A 14,794-nucleotide genomic window follows, 5' to 3' on the forward strand; every position below is an offset into this window, starting at 1 on the left:
ATTGCCTCATCTCATTTTACAGAGGAAGATGGGGCACAGAGAAGTGAATTTGCCCATAATTATATTTAGTGTAGCTTCTTAACTTTCAGTCCTATAAATTATACTAATTGTGTATTTCTTCTCTCCTCTGAACATCTATCTGGCTTGGAACTATCTCTTACTTTTTATTTTTCTAAATTCACATTACTGAATCTGCAAGCCTGAAATATGTGCACCTTTCACCAAATTTAAGAAAAAACATCAAAGAATTGCTTTAATCCTGATTCTGAGGACACCTACCAGAGAAAGGTCCCAGACCCAGCTATTTTATAACTACTTCAATCCACATAATGGGTGAGAGTGTGTTTGTTTTGTAAATAAATGCTTTTAGGAACTTCAAATTGTACTTGCAGCCTAGGATGACTGTTTATTTAAATTGCTTCTGTGACTCATCCAGGGGACTGGGTAAATTACGTGGAGAAAGCTTGGTGGAGCAAATTATGGGATCATTCATAACAGTGGATCATTCCTGCCCCCCCCCACTCTCAGACCCTCCCCCACTTGAGTCTGATAATTCCTTTGTCACAGCCCAGTACAAAAGGGACTGTGCCTTAAGATTTCCATGCAGACTTTGTATCATTATCAAGCAGCTTGTAATATCTAGAGGCAAGCCAGCGAAGCCAATCTATTAGTAAAAGAATGGATGCCACGGCCCACATCAAGGAGAAAATATTATAAGCAACAAGAAAAAAAAAACAATTTAAATATGGCAGAGCCACAATTAGAATCACACAAGACTTAGCAGTGCCTACACTAAAAGACCACAGGTCTTGGAATACTATATATTGAAGAGCAAAAGAACTGTTGTGGTTTCATGGACCCTTTTGGCAGTCAGAATGGGGAAGCCTATGAGCCCCTTCTTAGTATAATGTTTTAAATGTATAAAATAAAATAACAGGATTACAAAGGAAACCAATTATATTGAAATATAGTTATCAAAACATTTTTAAAATAAGTTCATAGATTCCAGGTTAAGAGTCCTTGCTCTAAGAGTCTAGACTATAAACTCCTAGAGAATAAGGACAGTGCTATATAAGAATTATTTTTATATCTCTTAAACAAATCTAGCAGTCTGTGTAAAAGCTCTTCCTAATTGGAGAGATAAGAAAAAACATCCTGTGCTAAAACTGGGTCATATCACTCAAAGGGAAAACCAAATTGATGGAATAAACTCAATTCAATGAATATTTATTGAGGGCCAAAGTGCATGGATTTAAGCCTTATAATTTACAAAGGTAGAAAAGTGCAGCTAATTGGTGCTTGAAAAGGAAAAAACTGCATATTCATTTATATAAATACAAGTGAATCATTTAATGTCAGGCTCAGATTGACAAAGAATAGATATTATCAGGAGACAAAAAAACATAAACAGTTTTCCCTCTACTTAAAATAGCTTTGTGCCAAGATGAATTAGCCACTTGCCCGGTGGTAGGAGACCAGAAGGCTAGAGACTAGAAAAAAAGATGTATTTGGAGAGGCACTGTCTTGTCCTACTTGGAGGGTCCATTCACCTTCAAAGCAGCCAAGAACATGAGAAAATAGGTCAACATTACATTGAGAGATTGAGGAGGAATCAATCACAGTTTGAACAAAATACACAACGAAATACAGCAACCAAATTCCTAATTCTGAAGTTTCCAGTACTTGTGATAGCACTCAGAGCCATTTGGAAAGGCTGCTAGAGTAGTGCCCCCTTTGAAAAGAGTGGTTTCAAATTAATTTCCAGTGCAACAACCGTGTTTTCAAGTATGGCTCTGGCACAGGTACTTAGCCAACATAGAGAAAAAGCAGCAAAGAGGTCAAGTACATAGGATGTAAGAGTGATTTGGCATCTCTAAAATTCCCAGCCAACATCTTCATCAGTAAGAATATAATTAGGCTCAGTCCAAGTCGACACTGGGGGCACTGCCACTGGCCATTTGCTATAAGCAGGAGGCAGCAATGAAAGTATTGAATCCTGGGTTTGTTCTTTTATCTGTTAAAAAAAAAAAGAGCAAAACAAGACTATTTGGTACATAAATTCAAAATCTTAGTTGTGTTATCAGAATACAAAATTTTTTCGTCAGAAATGACAATGCAATTTTTTTGCCTAACCATGTTTTTACAAGACAATTTCTGGGCACTAACCCTAAACCTGCCTGCTTTGATTCTGGTAATCTAATAAGAGAGGAAGGCAACATGCCAAAGGGCAACAGAAGCACGAGTTCCCAGAATAAGTTTGCTCTCAACAGCTTTAAGACTGTCTAACTTAAGAGAAATTATGCATTGTAGCAACCTTTTTGGTCCACGAGGAAAACTAAAGTTTAAAAAGTAATTCAAATGTTACTTGAAGATTGTAATTTGTGTGTATGTATATGTGTATGTGGTTGTGGTTTTTGTGGGGTTTTTTTCCTGCAACTTCAATACCCCACAAAACCTTTTTAACTTTTAACAGCCAAATCAAAGATCATTTATTTAATAATATTATCTTGTTCTTGCCCTTATGCACTTATTTACTGTTTATAAAGATCCCATCTCCACAACAGCCCAGCTCACCTGTCTGAAAAACGCATGTGACAGCAAAGTGCTTGCTGATGGTCTGGAATAGAAAACAAAATGATTTATAAAAAAGGAATGTAGCTTTCTTTTAAAAAGTGAATTCTGAGTTTAAGAAATCTGTCAGCATTTGGAGCTAAAGTTTTATAGGTTCAAAAAATCACCGCATGAAGATTTCAATAGGGGAAGAAAGAAAATTCCACATTGGTACAAATACAGGCTTTTCCCCACCCAAACCTGGTCTGTATCAAACCTGCCTGAAGCTTCAGTGCCAGAGGCACAATCTAAGCCTCCCTTGCCTCAGAGAATCACAGGATCACAGGGTACAGGACTAGAAGCCTCAGAGATGGCTTTCATTTGACGGAGGAGGAAACTGAGGCTGAGAGAGTATAAGTGACCTGCCCATGGTCATACAATATCACAGGAAGGAATCAAACCCAATCCTCTTGCCTTCAGGGCCAATAAAGAGGAAAAAGAAGCAAAGAGGCACAGTCAGGTACGTAGAACATAGAATGATTTAGCATCTCTAGAATTTCAGATTCCAAGACTGCTAGGTGACACAGTGCCTAAACTGCTGATATTAGAGGTAGGAAGACCTGAGTTCAAGTCCTGCCTCAGACACTTACTAGCTGGGTGACCATGGGCAAGTCACTTCACCTGTTTGCCAGTTTCTTCCACTGTAAAATGGGGATCATAACAGCACTTACTTTGTAGGGTTTTTGTGAGGATCCAATGAGATTATGTGTAAAATGATTTGTAAAGCTTTAAAGCCTGACATAAACGTTTACCATTATTATTCCTCTCTAGCATCATCACACCCCCTAATTGTGTGTGTGTGCACATGGCAAAGTGAGGTCAATCTGGTTGGGGGCACACAGACTTTGTACAGGGTGATGAGCAAAGTTTAGAGAGATGCTGAGGCTCCTGTGTCTCTTATTCTCCCAGCCTCCAGTGGAAGTGCCCTGTACACAAGGCACACAGACACACACACACACACACAGACACACACAAACACACACTCGTGAACTTTTGCACATGCTTGCTGAACTGGAGGGCCTTGAAGCCAGCCTGGGAAGCTTTAGAGATTTTGTCTCCCTTTGAAGTGGGGGATGTTAATGACTAATATGGTCTTCTGAGAAGATTGTTCTGGCGTCTATGGGCATGATGGGTTGGAGGTGCAGCATGGGAGGCCAGGGTGTGGCTTAACAGGCCATTCCAGAAGGCCTGAAGGAAGATGAGGAGGCTCTAAACTAGGGCAGCAGCAACCAAAGAGCACAAATGAAAACGATTCTGTGAGGTTTATTCTGTGTGGTGTGGAGTGGAAAGCAGGAAGCCTCGGGCTGCTGGTTGTGTTTAGCCCCGGTAACTGGGATCCTTTTTAAAAACATTAGAGAAAGGAAAGGAGCCAATTTAGAGGAAAAGGTAGAGCTCTGATCTGAGACACTGAGTTTGAGGATATATAGTTGGAGATATAAAACTGGGGATCTGGAGTGAGGTCAGGGCTAGAGATACAAATCTGAAAGTCATTATGTAATGAAACTGTGAAAAGGGGGAGAACAGAATAAAAATCAACATAAAATGGATGAGATTAGCCATTTGAAGAAGAAATCTACCCAAAGGGATGATATAAATAGCATGCTAATAATATTAGAATGCTTTCTAAATATTATCAAGGAGATTAGAGTTCTACCTAAAAAGGAAGGCACCAATTTAACATGCAAATAATATAAAATAAAATGTAATTTTGAAAACTGTAGTATGTCTATCATGAGAAAGCCCTGTAACAACAAAAGGTGTTTGGTTTTGGGTAACTGACAAATAAAATTGAAAAGGAGCATTCAGTCAGTGGAGTGGGTACCCTGAACAAATGATGGAAGTATTCTGGTTTATTTAGAGGGTATTACCCCTACAGTGGTAATGGGTACATGTCAGGCTGATCTTAGCAGTTAATTTTGTCTTCAAAGTAGACTGACTGATCCTTCCAAGAGAATGTAAAAATAGCCAACATAAACATGGACATTAGAGTGTATTTGGGAATTACATTTCCACTGTAAATTAATAGAATGGTATTTTAGTTTCAATAAATTTTGAGTTTTGTAAATGTGGCTCATTCCCCCAAAATCTAATCATTTCTGGGTAAACTGACAAAATCCAATTACTAACCCTTAGAAGTCAAAGACCAGACCCTAGACCCTACCAAGGTGCCACAGCCAGTGAAGTCTGGCAATCAGCTGTAAGGTCTCCCCAATATCTCCTGGAGTGACTGGAATTCCTCCAGAAACTAATTATTTAAATAACTGAGGATGAGAGTAAGAGGGAATGTGGAGGAATGAAACTGAAAAGGAGTATCTCCAAGTTCTTATTGCCAATCATCTACGTTAAACATGAAACTGTGGAATAAAATGTTTATAATGAAAACACACATTCCATCCCCTTCCTACCTTACGAAATTATGATTATATTTTTAATATAAAAAATAAACATAATACCACCATCATCATTACATAGCACTTTATGTTCTTCAAAACACTTTAACATGGGGGTAGCTAGGTGGCACAGTGGATAGAACACCGGCCTTGGATTCAGGGGGACCTGAGTTCATAACACTAGCTGTGGGTCCCTGGACAAGTCACTTAACCCCCATTGCCCAAAAACAAAACAAAAAACACTTTAACATATTCTCACTTTATCAACACAAGTTACCTGTGGAAGGCAGGCATAATTATCTCTTTTTTTTGAGGCTTTAATGAGGTTGTGATTTGCCTAAGATCACATGGCTAGTAAGTAGCAAAGCCTGGATCTGTGGCTCCTAGTCCAGTAGCTTCTCCACGGCAGCACGATGCTTTGGTTTTATATATTTTTGTGTTTATGCTAGGTTACTGATTATGTGGATACAAAAGATTATATGTAATTAAATTAAAAGTCTGGTTTTTCAGAATAAGGAATCTAAGCTCATCTGAATAGGCAAGATTTTCCTGATTTATGTGAAACAAGTATATTTTCTCTTTTAGATGCAATCGTTGTTACCTTTTTTCAGGGTCTTGTTGCAAACATAGTTCTACCAAACTATGAAAAGCAGGAGAAAAAGTTTTTGAGGAAGGAGTCTGCAGTCTGTCACTGGTCACTGTGCGTGTTGGGCTAGACACTAGCACACTTTCTCCAATTCCAGAGTCTACACCAGAGCGGGAAATTTTTAATCTGGATTCTGCTTGAAGGGATGCATTTTTCTCCAATGGGCAGGAAGGAAAACCTTTCAGTTTTTGTAATAGCATCTAGGAGGAAAAAAATTTTCGCTCAGATAAAATGTTTCTTTTTCTAATATTTTATTTTTTTCCAATTACCTATAAAAATATTTTTTTCACATTCGTTTTTATAAAAAATTTGAGTTCCAAAATGTCTTCCTTCTCCCTAACCCCTCCCTGAGATGTCAAACTACTTGAAATAGGTTATAAATGTGCAACCATGCAAAACATAGTTACATAACGGTTATGTTGTGAAAGACCCCCCAAAAAAAATCATGAAAAAAAGTGAAAAATAGTATGTTTTGATCTTCATTCAGACATCATTCTTTCTCTGGAGGTACACATCAGGAATCCTTTGGAATCATCTTGGATCATCGTATTGCTGGGAACAGTTAAATCATTCACAGTTGATCAATGTACAATACCTGCTGCTACTATATACACTGTTCTCCTGGTTCTGCTCATTTCACTTTGCAACAGTTCATGTAAGTTTTCCTGGGTTTTTCTGAAAGCATCCTGCTTGTCATTTTTTATAGCAAAATAGTATAGTTATCCCTTCCACATTATGACTTTCCCTGCTGTGGTTTAGATAGATCATGGGTGGGCTTAACAAATTAAGTGGGAATTTTTTGGGAGTTTTGTGAAAGCCAGAGATGACCACGTGAAGGCTAACAGACCACACAGAGCCTATGACCAAATTCTTAACCAAAAATTTACAATAAGGTAAACACTCCATAAAAGAAAAAGAAAAAATTTAGACTTCTCTGGTACAAAGAGAGGGCCATAACCTGTTCAGTCTTTCCCCAACTGATGAACAGCCCTTCAATTTTCAATTCTTTGTCACAACAAAAAGAGCTGCTTTATAAATTTTTTTTTAACGATGATCTTTTTTTCTTTCTTCTTCTTTAACTCTCTCTGGGACACAGACTTATTAGTGGTATTACTGGGTCAAAGAATATTCACAGATTTATACGCCTTTGGGTATAACTCCAAATTGCTCTCCAGAATGGTCAAATTAGTTAATAATTTCATCAGCAGTGCCTTAGTGTCCCTATTTTACCACATTCCCTCCAACATTTATCATTTCCCTTTTCTGTTATATTATAGCCCATCTGATAGGTGCAAGATGGTACCTCAGAGTTGTTTTAATTTGCATTTCTCTAATCAATAGTGATTTAGAGAAATTTTTTCATATGACTACAGATAGCTTTGATTTTTTCATCTGAAAATTATCTGTTCATATCTTTTGACCATTTATTAATTGGGGAATGACTTGTATCTTGTAAATTTGACTCAGTTCCCTATATATTTGAGAAATGAGGTATTTATCAGAGACATTTGCTATAAAAATTTTTCCCAGCTTTCTGCTTGCCTTCTAATTTTGGCTACATTGGTTTTGTTTGGGCAAAACCTTTTTAACATAATCAAAATCATTCATTTTATATCTCATAACACTATCTCTTGTCTGGTCATAAATTCTTCCTTTATTCATAGATCTGACAGGTAAAATTTTCAATGCTCTACTAATTTGCTTATGGTATCACCCTTTATGTCTAAATCATGTACCCATTTTGACCTTATCTTGGTATACAGTATGAGATGTTAGTCTATACCTAATTTCTGCCAAACTGTTTTCCAGTTTTCCCAGTAGTTTTTGCCAAATAGTAAGTTCTTGCTCCAAAATCTTGCATCTTTGGGGTTATCAAACACTAGATTACTATGGTCATTTACTACAATGTATTGTATATCTAATCTATTCCACTGATCCACCACTCTATTTCTTAGCCAGTACCAGGTTGTTTTAATGATTACCACTTTATAATAGTTTGACATCTGGTATGGCTAAGGTACCTTCCTTCACTTTTTCCCCCCCATTAATTTCTTTAATATTCATGTTTTTTTGTTCTTCCAGATGAATTCTGTTATTATTTTTTGTAGTTCTATAAAATAAATTTTTGGTAGTTTGATTGGTATGACACCAAACAAGTAAATTAATTTACTTAGAATTGTCATTTTCATTATGTTGGCTCAGCCTATTCATGAGGAATTAACATTTTTCCAATTGTTCAGATCTGACTTTATTTGTATAAAAAGTGTTTTGTAATCGTGTTCAAATAGTTCCTAGGTTTTTCTTGGGAGGTAGACTCCCAAGTACTGTATATTGTCTATAGTTATTTTAAATGGAATGTCTCTAAGTGCTGTTGCTGCAGTTTGTAATACAGAGATATGCTGATGGTTTACATGGGTTTATTTTATATTCTGCAACTGGGCTAAACTTGTTAATTATTTTAACTAGTTATTTAGTTGACTCTCTTTCCATTATATCATCTGCACAGTGATAGTTTGTTACCTTACTGCCTATTCAAATTCCTTCGATTTCATTTTCTTCTCTTATTGCTAGAAATAGCATTTCTAGTACATTATTAAATAATAGCGGTGATAGTGGGCATCCTTGCTTTACCCCTGATCTTACTGGGAAGGCTTCTAGCTTATCTCCATTACAATTAATGCTTGCTAATGGTTTTAGACAGATACTACTTATCATTTTAAGGAAAGGTCCATTTATTCTTATGCTTTCTAGTGTTTTTAATAGGAATGATTGTTGTATTTTGTCAAAAACCTTTTCTGCATCGAGATAATCAAATGATTTCTGTTGGTTTTGTTATTGATATTGTCAATTACACTGATAGTCTTCCTAATATTGAACTAGTCCAGCATTCCTGGTATAAGTCCCATCTGGTCATAGTGTATGATGATTGTCATGTATTACTGTAATCTCCTTGCTAGTATATTGCTTAAATTTTTTGCATCAATAGCCATTAGGGAAATTGGTCTACAATTTTCTTTCTCTATTTCTGCTCTTCCTGTTTTAAGAATCAGCACCATATTTGTGTTGTAAAAAGAATTTAGAAGGACTTCTTCCTTGCCTATTTTCCCAAATAGTTTATGTAGAACTGGAATTAATTGTTCTTTAAATATTTGATAGAGTTCACTTGTGAATCCACCTAGTCCTGAGGATTTTTTTCTTAGGGAGCTCACTGATGGCTTGTTCAATTTCTTTTTCTAAGATGCGGTTATTTGTTGATCTGGGCAATTTATATTTTGTACATATTTATCCATTTTACTTAAATTGTTAGTTTTTTTGGCATATAACTGGGCAAAATAACTGCTAATGAATGCTTTAATTTCATTTTCATTGGTGGTAAATTTACCCTTTTCATTTTTGATAGCAATAATTTGGTTTTCTTTTTAATCAAATTAATCAATGATTTATCTGTATTTTTTTACATTAAAAACCAGCTCCTAGCTTTATTAGTTCGATGTTTTCTTACTTTCATTTATTTTTGTTTTTGTTGGCTACGCAATGGGGTTAAGTGACTTGCCCAGCATCACACAGCTAGTAAGTGTTATGTGTCTGCAGGAAGATTTGAACTCAGGTCCTCCTGACTCCAGGGCCAGTGCTCTATCTATTGCACCACCTCGCTGTCCCCCTTACTTTCAATTTTAGTAATCTCTCCTTTAATTTTCAGGAGTTCTATTTGGGTGTTTAATTGGGGATTTCAAAAATTTGTTCTTTTTCTAGTTTTTTTTTTAGTTGAATTCCCAATTTATTGATCTGATTTTTCTCTATTTAATGGATGTAAACATTTAGAAATATAATTTTTTCCCTAAGTAGCACTTTGACTGCATCCCATAAATTTTGCTATATTGTCTCATTGCTGTTATTCTCTTTGATGAAATTATTGTTTCTCTGATTTGTTCTCTGACCCACTCATTCTTTAGGATTAGATTTAGTTTGTGTCATAATAATAAAAGGATGCATTTAATGTTTTTGTTTTTCTGCATTTGGTTGTGAAGTTTTTATGCCTTAACACATGGTCAATTTTTGTGTAGGTGCTATGTACCACTACAAAAAAATATATTCTTTTCTATTCCCATTCAATTTTCTCCAGATATCTATCATATCTAACTTTTCTAAAATTCTATTCATTTCCTTAACTTCTTTCTTCTTTATTTGTAAAATTTATCTAGTTCTAAAAAGGGAAAGCTGAGGCCCCCCACTAGAATGTTTTACTATTTCCTCCTTTTAACTTTTTCATTGAAGTTTTTCTTTAAGAATCTGGATGCTATAGCATTTGATGTATATATGTTTATTACTGATATAACTTCATTGTCTATGGTATCTTTTAGCAAAATGTAGTTTCCCTTTTTATCTCTTTTAATTAGATCTATTTTTGCTTTTGTCTGAGATTATGATTGCTACCCCCTTTTTTTTTTTACTTCAATTGATGTATAATAAGATTCTTCTTCAGCACTTTACACTTTACTCTGTGTGTCTCTCTCTGATTCAAGTAAGTTTCTTTTAAACACATTGTAGGACTCTGGTTTTTAATCCTTTCTGCTATCTGCTTTCATTTTATGGATGAGTTCATCCCATTCACAGATACAATTATTGTTTATTTCCCTCCATCCTTCTCTTCCCTCTGTTTATTCTTCTCTCTCTCCTTTCATTCTATCCCTTATCAAAATTGCTTTGCTTCTGACCACTATCTCCCCCAATCTGCTCTCCATTGTATCAGCACCCCCTTTCCTTGTCCCCTTCCCTTCTTACTTCCCTGTAGGGTGATTTCTGTACCCAACTGAGTGTGTATGTTATTCCTGCTTTGAGCCAATTCTGATGAGAATAAGGTTCTAGTGTTGCCTACCATCCCCTTATTTTCTCCTCCACTGTAAAAGCTCTTTCATGTTTGTCTTATGTGAGACAATTTATTTCATTGTACCTCTTCCTTCCCACTTCTCCCAGTATATCCCTTTTTCTGACCCCTTAATTTTTTGATATCATCCCATCACAGTCACACACCCAGGCCCTCTGTCTATGTTTACGCCTTCTAACTTCCCTAATGAATTACAAATATCATCTTTCCATGTAGGAATGTAAACAGTTCAACCTTAACAAGTCCCTTATGATTTCTCTGTCCTGTTTACCTTTTCATGCTTGTCTTGAGTCTAGCATTTGAAAGTCAAATTTTCTATTCAGCTCTGGTCTTTTCATCGGTAATGCTTAAAAGTCCTCTATTTCATTAAATGTCCATTCTTCTTCCCCTGAAGGATTATAGTTTCAGTGTTACTGGGTAGGTAATTCTTGGTTATAATCCTAGCTCCTCTGCCTTCTGTAATATCATATTCCAAGCCCTCATATCCCTTACTGTAGAAACTCCTAAATCTTGTATTATCTTGACCATGGCTCCACACTATTTTAATTATTTCTTTCCAGTTGTTTGCAATATTCTCTTCTTGAACTAGGAGCTATGGAATTTGGCTACAGTATTCCTAGGAGTTTTCACTTTGAGATCTCCTTTACAAAGTAATTGGTAATTTCTTTCAACTTCTATTTTACCCTCTGGTAACATCCTCTAGGATATCAGGGCAGTTTTCCTTGATAATTTCTTGAAATATGATGTCTAGCCTCTTTTTTTAATCATGGCTTTCAGGTAGACCAATAATTCTTAAATTATTTCTCCTCAATCTAATTTCTAGGTCAGTTATTTTTTCAATGAGATAGTTCACATTTTCTTCTACTTTCTTCATTCTTTTTGTTTCTTGATATCTCGTGGAGTCATTCGCTTCCACTTGGTTAATTCTAATTTTTAAGGAATGATTTTCTTCAGTGAGCCTTTGTACCTCCTTTACTATTTGGCCAATTATTATTATTATTATTTTTTGCATTTTGGTGAGGCAGTTGGGGTCAAGTGACTTGCCCAGGGTCACACAGCTAGTATCATGTGTCTGAGTTTGGATTTAAACTCAAGTCCTCCTGACTCGAAGGCTGGAGCTCTATCCACTGTGCCACCTGGCCCAGGCCAATTCTATTTTTTAAGGAGTTCTTTTCTTCAGTGGATGTTTTGTGCCTAGTTTGCCATTTAGCTCATGCTGTTTTTTAAGATGTTATTTTCTTCAGTATTTTTTGTGTCTTCTTTAAGAAGCTGTTGACTCTTACATCATTTTCATTTCTTTTCCACATTTTTCCTCTGCCTCTCTTATTTGATTTTTAAAATCCTTTTTGAGCTTTGGCCAGGAGTTGGGACCAATTCAGATTTTTCTTTAGGGCTTTGCATGTAGCTGCTTTGACATAATTTTCTTCTTCTGAGTTTGTGTTTTGATCTTCCCTATCACCATATCAACTTTCTATGGTCAGGTTCTTTTTTTTTTTTTTTTGATGTTTGCTAATTTTTCTAGCCTTTTTCTTGACATTGTAAACTTGGGCTCTGTTGTCCAAAGCTTCAGGTTTTTCATGCTACTATGTTCAGAGCATGTTATGGAGGTCTGTAAGTTTCAGCTCTTCCAAAGTGATATGATTTAAGGATAGGTATGACCAGTGCTCTCCTGCCCTGTGAATGACTACAAGCACTCTTTTCCACTCTGGAACTGTGACTAGCATGCCTACTCCTTCTAGTTCTCCTCTTCACCATGGTCTGCGATCCAGAACTACATATGGGTAAGGCAACAGAGTCCTGTATCCAGCGCCAACAAAAGATCTCTTGTAATTTCAATCTAAACAGCTGTCTGACCCACTTAATGTCTGTGGGCTGAGACCTCCAGAAGCTGCTGCTACTTATTCAAAGCCTGTTGCTGGCTTGTACCAAGTGGGTATGGGCCACTACTGGCTGTCTGGTGCAGGGGACTGGGACCTCATTGATGCCTTGCTAGAGGCAGCCTGTGTTGGACTACAATGGACTGTGTCATACTCTCACCCTAGTGAGACAGACCTTTCCTGCTGACTTGTTACACTGGGCTGGAAAATTGTTTCACCCATCCTTTTGTTTGTTCTGCTGCTCCAGAATTCATTTGGAGGCATTATTTTAATGTTGTTTGGAAGGCAATTTGGGAAAGCTCAGGCGATTCCTTTTCTTTAATCTACCATCCTGGCTCCACTCCCCTAAAAATGTTCCTTCTTTAAAGATAAGCACAGTATCATTTCTGTGGAATTACAGAATCAACCTTGGGCTATTTTTAAAAAGTACATATTATAGAAGTTATTTAGAGTAGAATGCATCTTATGAAAAGAGAATGGTTCTGAGTGGAATTTAATAATATTTACCTGAGTCCGGTGAATATCTTGGAAAGGTACCTGCCCATTGGCTAATTCACACGCTGTAATGCCAACACTATAAATATCTGACTTCATGTTATACCCATACAGATCCTGTGGAACAAAAGTAACATGAAATCAATGACTTAGCAATAACTAAATGTATCAATATAACTAAACTGTAGAACTATGTTCTATCATCTATAAGAAAAAGTCAGAAAAGAAGACAAAACAAAAACACATAAAAATAAAGTTCTGCTGAATCAGGGTGTACTCAGTCCATAATATAAAGTATTTAAAAATATTTTATTTTAAAAAAATCGGGCAGTTAAGTGGTACAGTGGATGGAGTGCCTGGCTCAAAGTCAGCAACTCCCAGGTTCAAATCTGGCCTTGGACATTCACTAGCTGTCTGACTCTGGGTAAGTCATTTAACCCAGTTTGTCTCAGTTCCTCATCTGTAAAATGAGCTGGAGAAGGAAATGACAAACCACTCCAGTATCCCAAATGAGATCATGATGAGTTGGACATGACTAAAAAACAACTGAACGACAAATTTTAAATATATTATGATACATTATTTTTTAAAAAGGAAAAATGGCAACTGATCTAGTTTACAAGGGTACAATTTTCCTCTGTACAAACTAAGATGTTAAAAGAAATGTGGATAATAAATTTGAAGTAGTTATTTCTGACCTGTCTTAGTAGTTCTGGACTCAGCCAAGGATGAACTGATGTACTGAATTGGGGAAAATCATACACAGCTTTAGACCTTTGCCCATGGTTAACCAAACTGTAGAGACGGGACAGGCCAGACAGACATACAAGGCCATCTCCAGAAATCAAGATGTGACTGGCTTTAATACTCCTAAAACAAAAATGTGCCAATAATAAGTATGAATAAATTACCATAGGGAATAAAAATCAGTTATTGTAGTACAGCTTTACTGTAACTCAAAAGGCACCTTTTATTCAAGTTTGGATACCAGATTATATTTCTGTTAATTTATCCATGTTGATTATGTGGATAAATGCTCCAATCAAAACTGATAGTGTTAAATACTTAATTTTCCAAGAAACTGTATTAGTCAGTAAAATTTATTTACATGTGCTTAGAAATTAAAGTCTATAGGGTATGGCAGTATGATGCTACAAATACACCAACACACATAAATGACAAATTATTTCTAAATCCTTCCATCTACTTTATTACATAATAACAAGGTTACATACATTAAAGGCAAGAAGTTTGAAACTGACAGAGTTTTATAAAACCAAAAAATGAAGTAAAATGACTGCTTTTGTTATTCAAAATGCCAGCGAAAATAATTTATGGAAAAAATGAAAAAATGTTACTAGTGGCAATTAAGTTTCAAAATAAAATACTACAATTTTTTCATATACTTAAAGCCCCTCATAATTTACTTTCTAAATAAAAGAAGATTCTCTTGTATAAAATCTTTGCTTAACAAATAAAATTTAAACTTTAATTTAATTTAACAAATCAAAAAACAGTTTATTAAGTATCTGGCACTGTCCAAGGTACTAGGGATAGAAAAACAAAAATGAAACAATTCCTACCCTCAAGGAGCTTGTTGTTTTTTTGTCCTTCATATTCAAAGCAGATCAGTGATATCACAGGGTGACATCTTAACTTGTATATAAATTGGATTTAAGTGAGGCAGAGTTGCACAAAATCATCAGCCTCATTCTCTATTCCTGAGTCATCAAAGGGCAGTGGCAACACAAAAATCAGGACCCCTGGCAATGGCCCAGGATGCAGTGGATGATCTTAGCATCTTGGCTGTCTGATCAAGCTCTAACTGCTCCACAACACCTACTTCAGCCACCTTCATGGCCATGGCAATAAACTGTTCTCATCCATCCAT

General features: G+C 36.0%; 1 protein-coding gene across 5 annotated transcripts in view; it reads right to left on the reverse strand.

Moving 5' to 3' along the window:
- Nucleotides 1-1,211: 1,211 nt before the first annotated feature.
- The window catches only part of STRADB (STE20 related adaptor beta), a 49,349-nt gene continuing 35,766 nt past the window's right edge, over nucleotides 1,212-14,794 (reverse strand). For 4 of the 5 annotated variants that reach the window (XM_020970645.2, XM_078147561.1, XM_078147563.1 and 1 more), the window contains 5 exons: nucleotides 13,602-13,773; nucleotides 12,916-13,020; nucleotides 5,602-5,846; nucleotides 2,575-2,617; nucleotides 1,212-2,014 (listed from right to left, as the gene is read on the reverse strand). In XM_020970645.2, the coding sequence (XP_020826304.1) occupies nucleotides 1,874-2,014; nucleotides 2,575-2,617; nucleotides 5,602-5,846; nucleotides 12,916-13,020; nucleotides 13,602-13,773 (706 nt within the window). In that variant the 3' untranslated portion in view covers nucleotides 1,212-1,873. The remainder of the gene's footprint in view (nucleotides 2,015-2,574; nucleotides 2,618-5,601; nucleotides 5,847-12,915; nucleotides 13,021-13,601; nucleotides 13,774-14,794) is intronic. The other variant, XM_020970671.2, reaches the window with a different exon arrangement.

The sequence above is a fragment of the Phascolarctos cinereus genome, unplaced genomic scaffold, assembly GCF_003287225.1.
Source record: "Phascolarctos cinereus isolate Bilbo 61053 unplaced genomic scaffold, phaCin_HiC Scaffold_7;HRSCAF=346, whole genome shotgun sequence".
NCBI lineage: Eukaryota > Metazoa > Chordata > Mammalia > Diprotodontia > Phascolarctidae > Phascolarctos > Phascolarctos cinereus.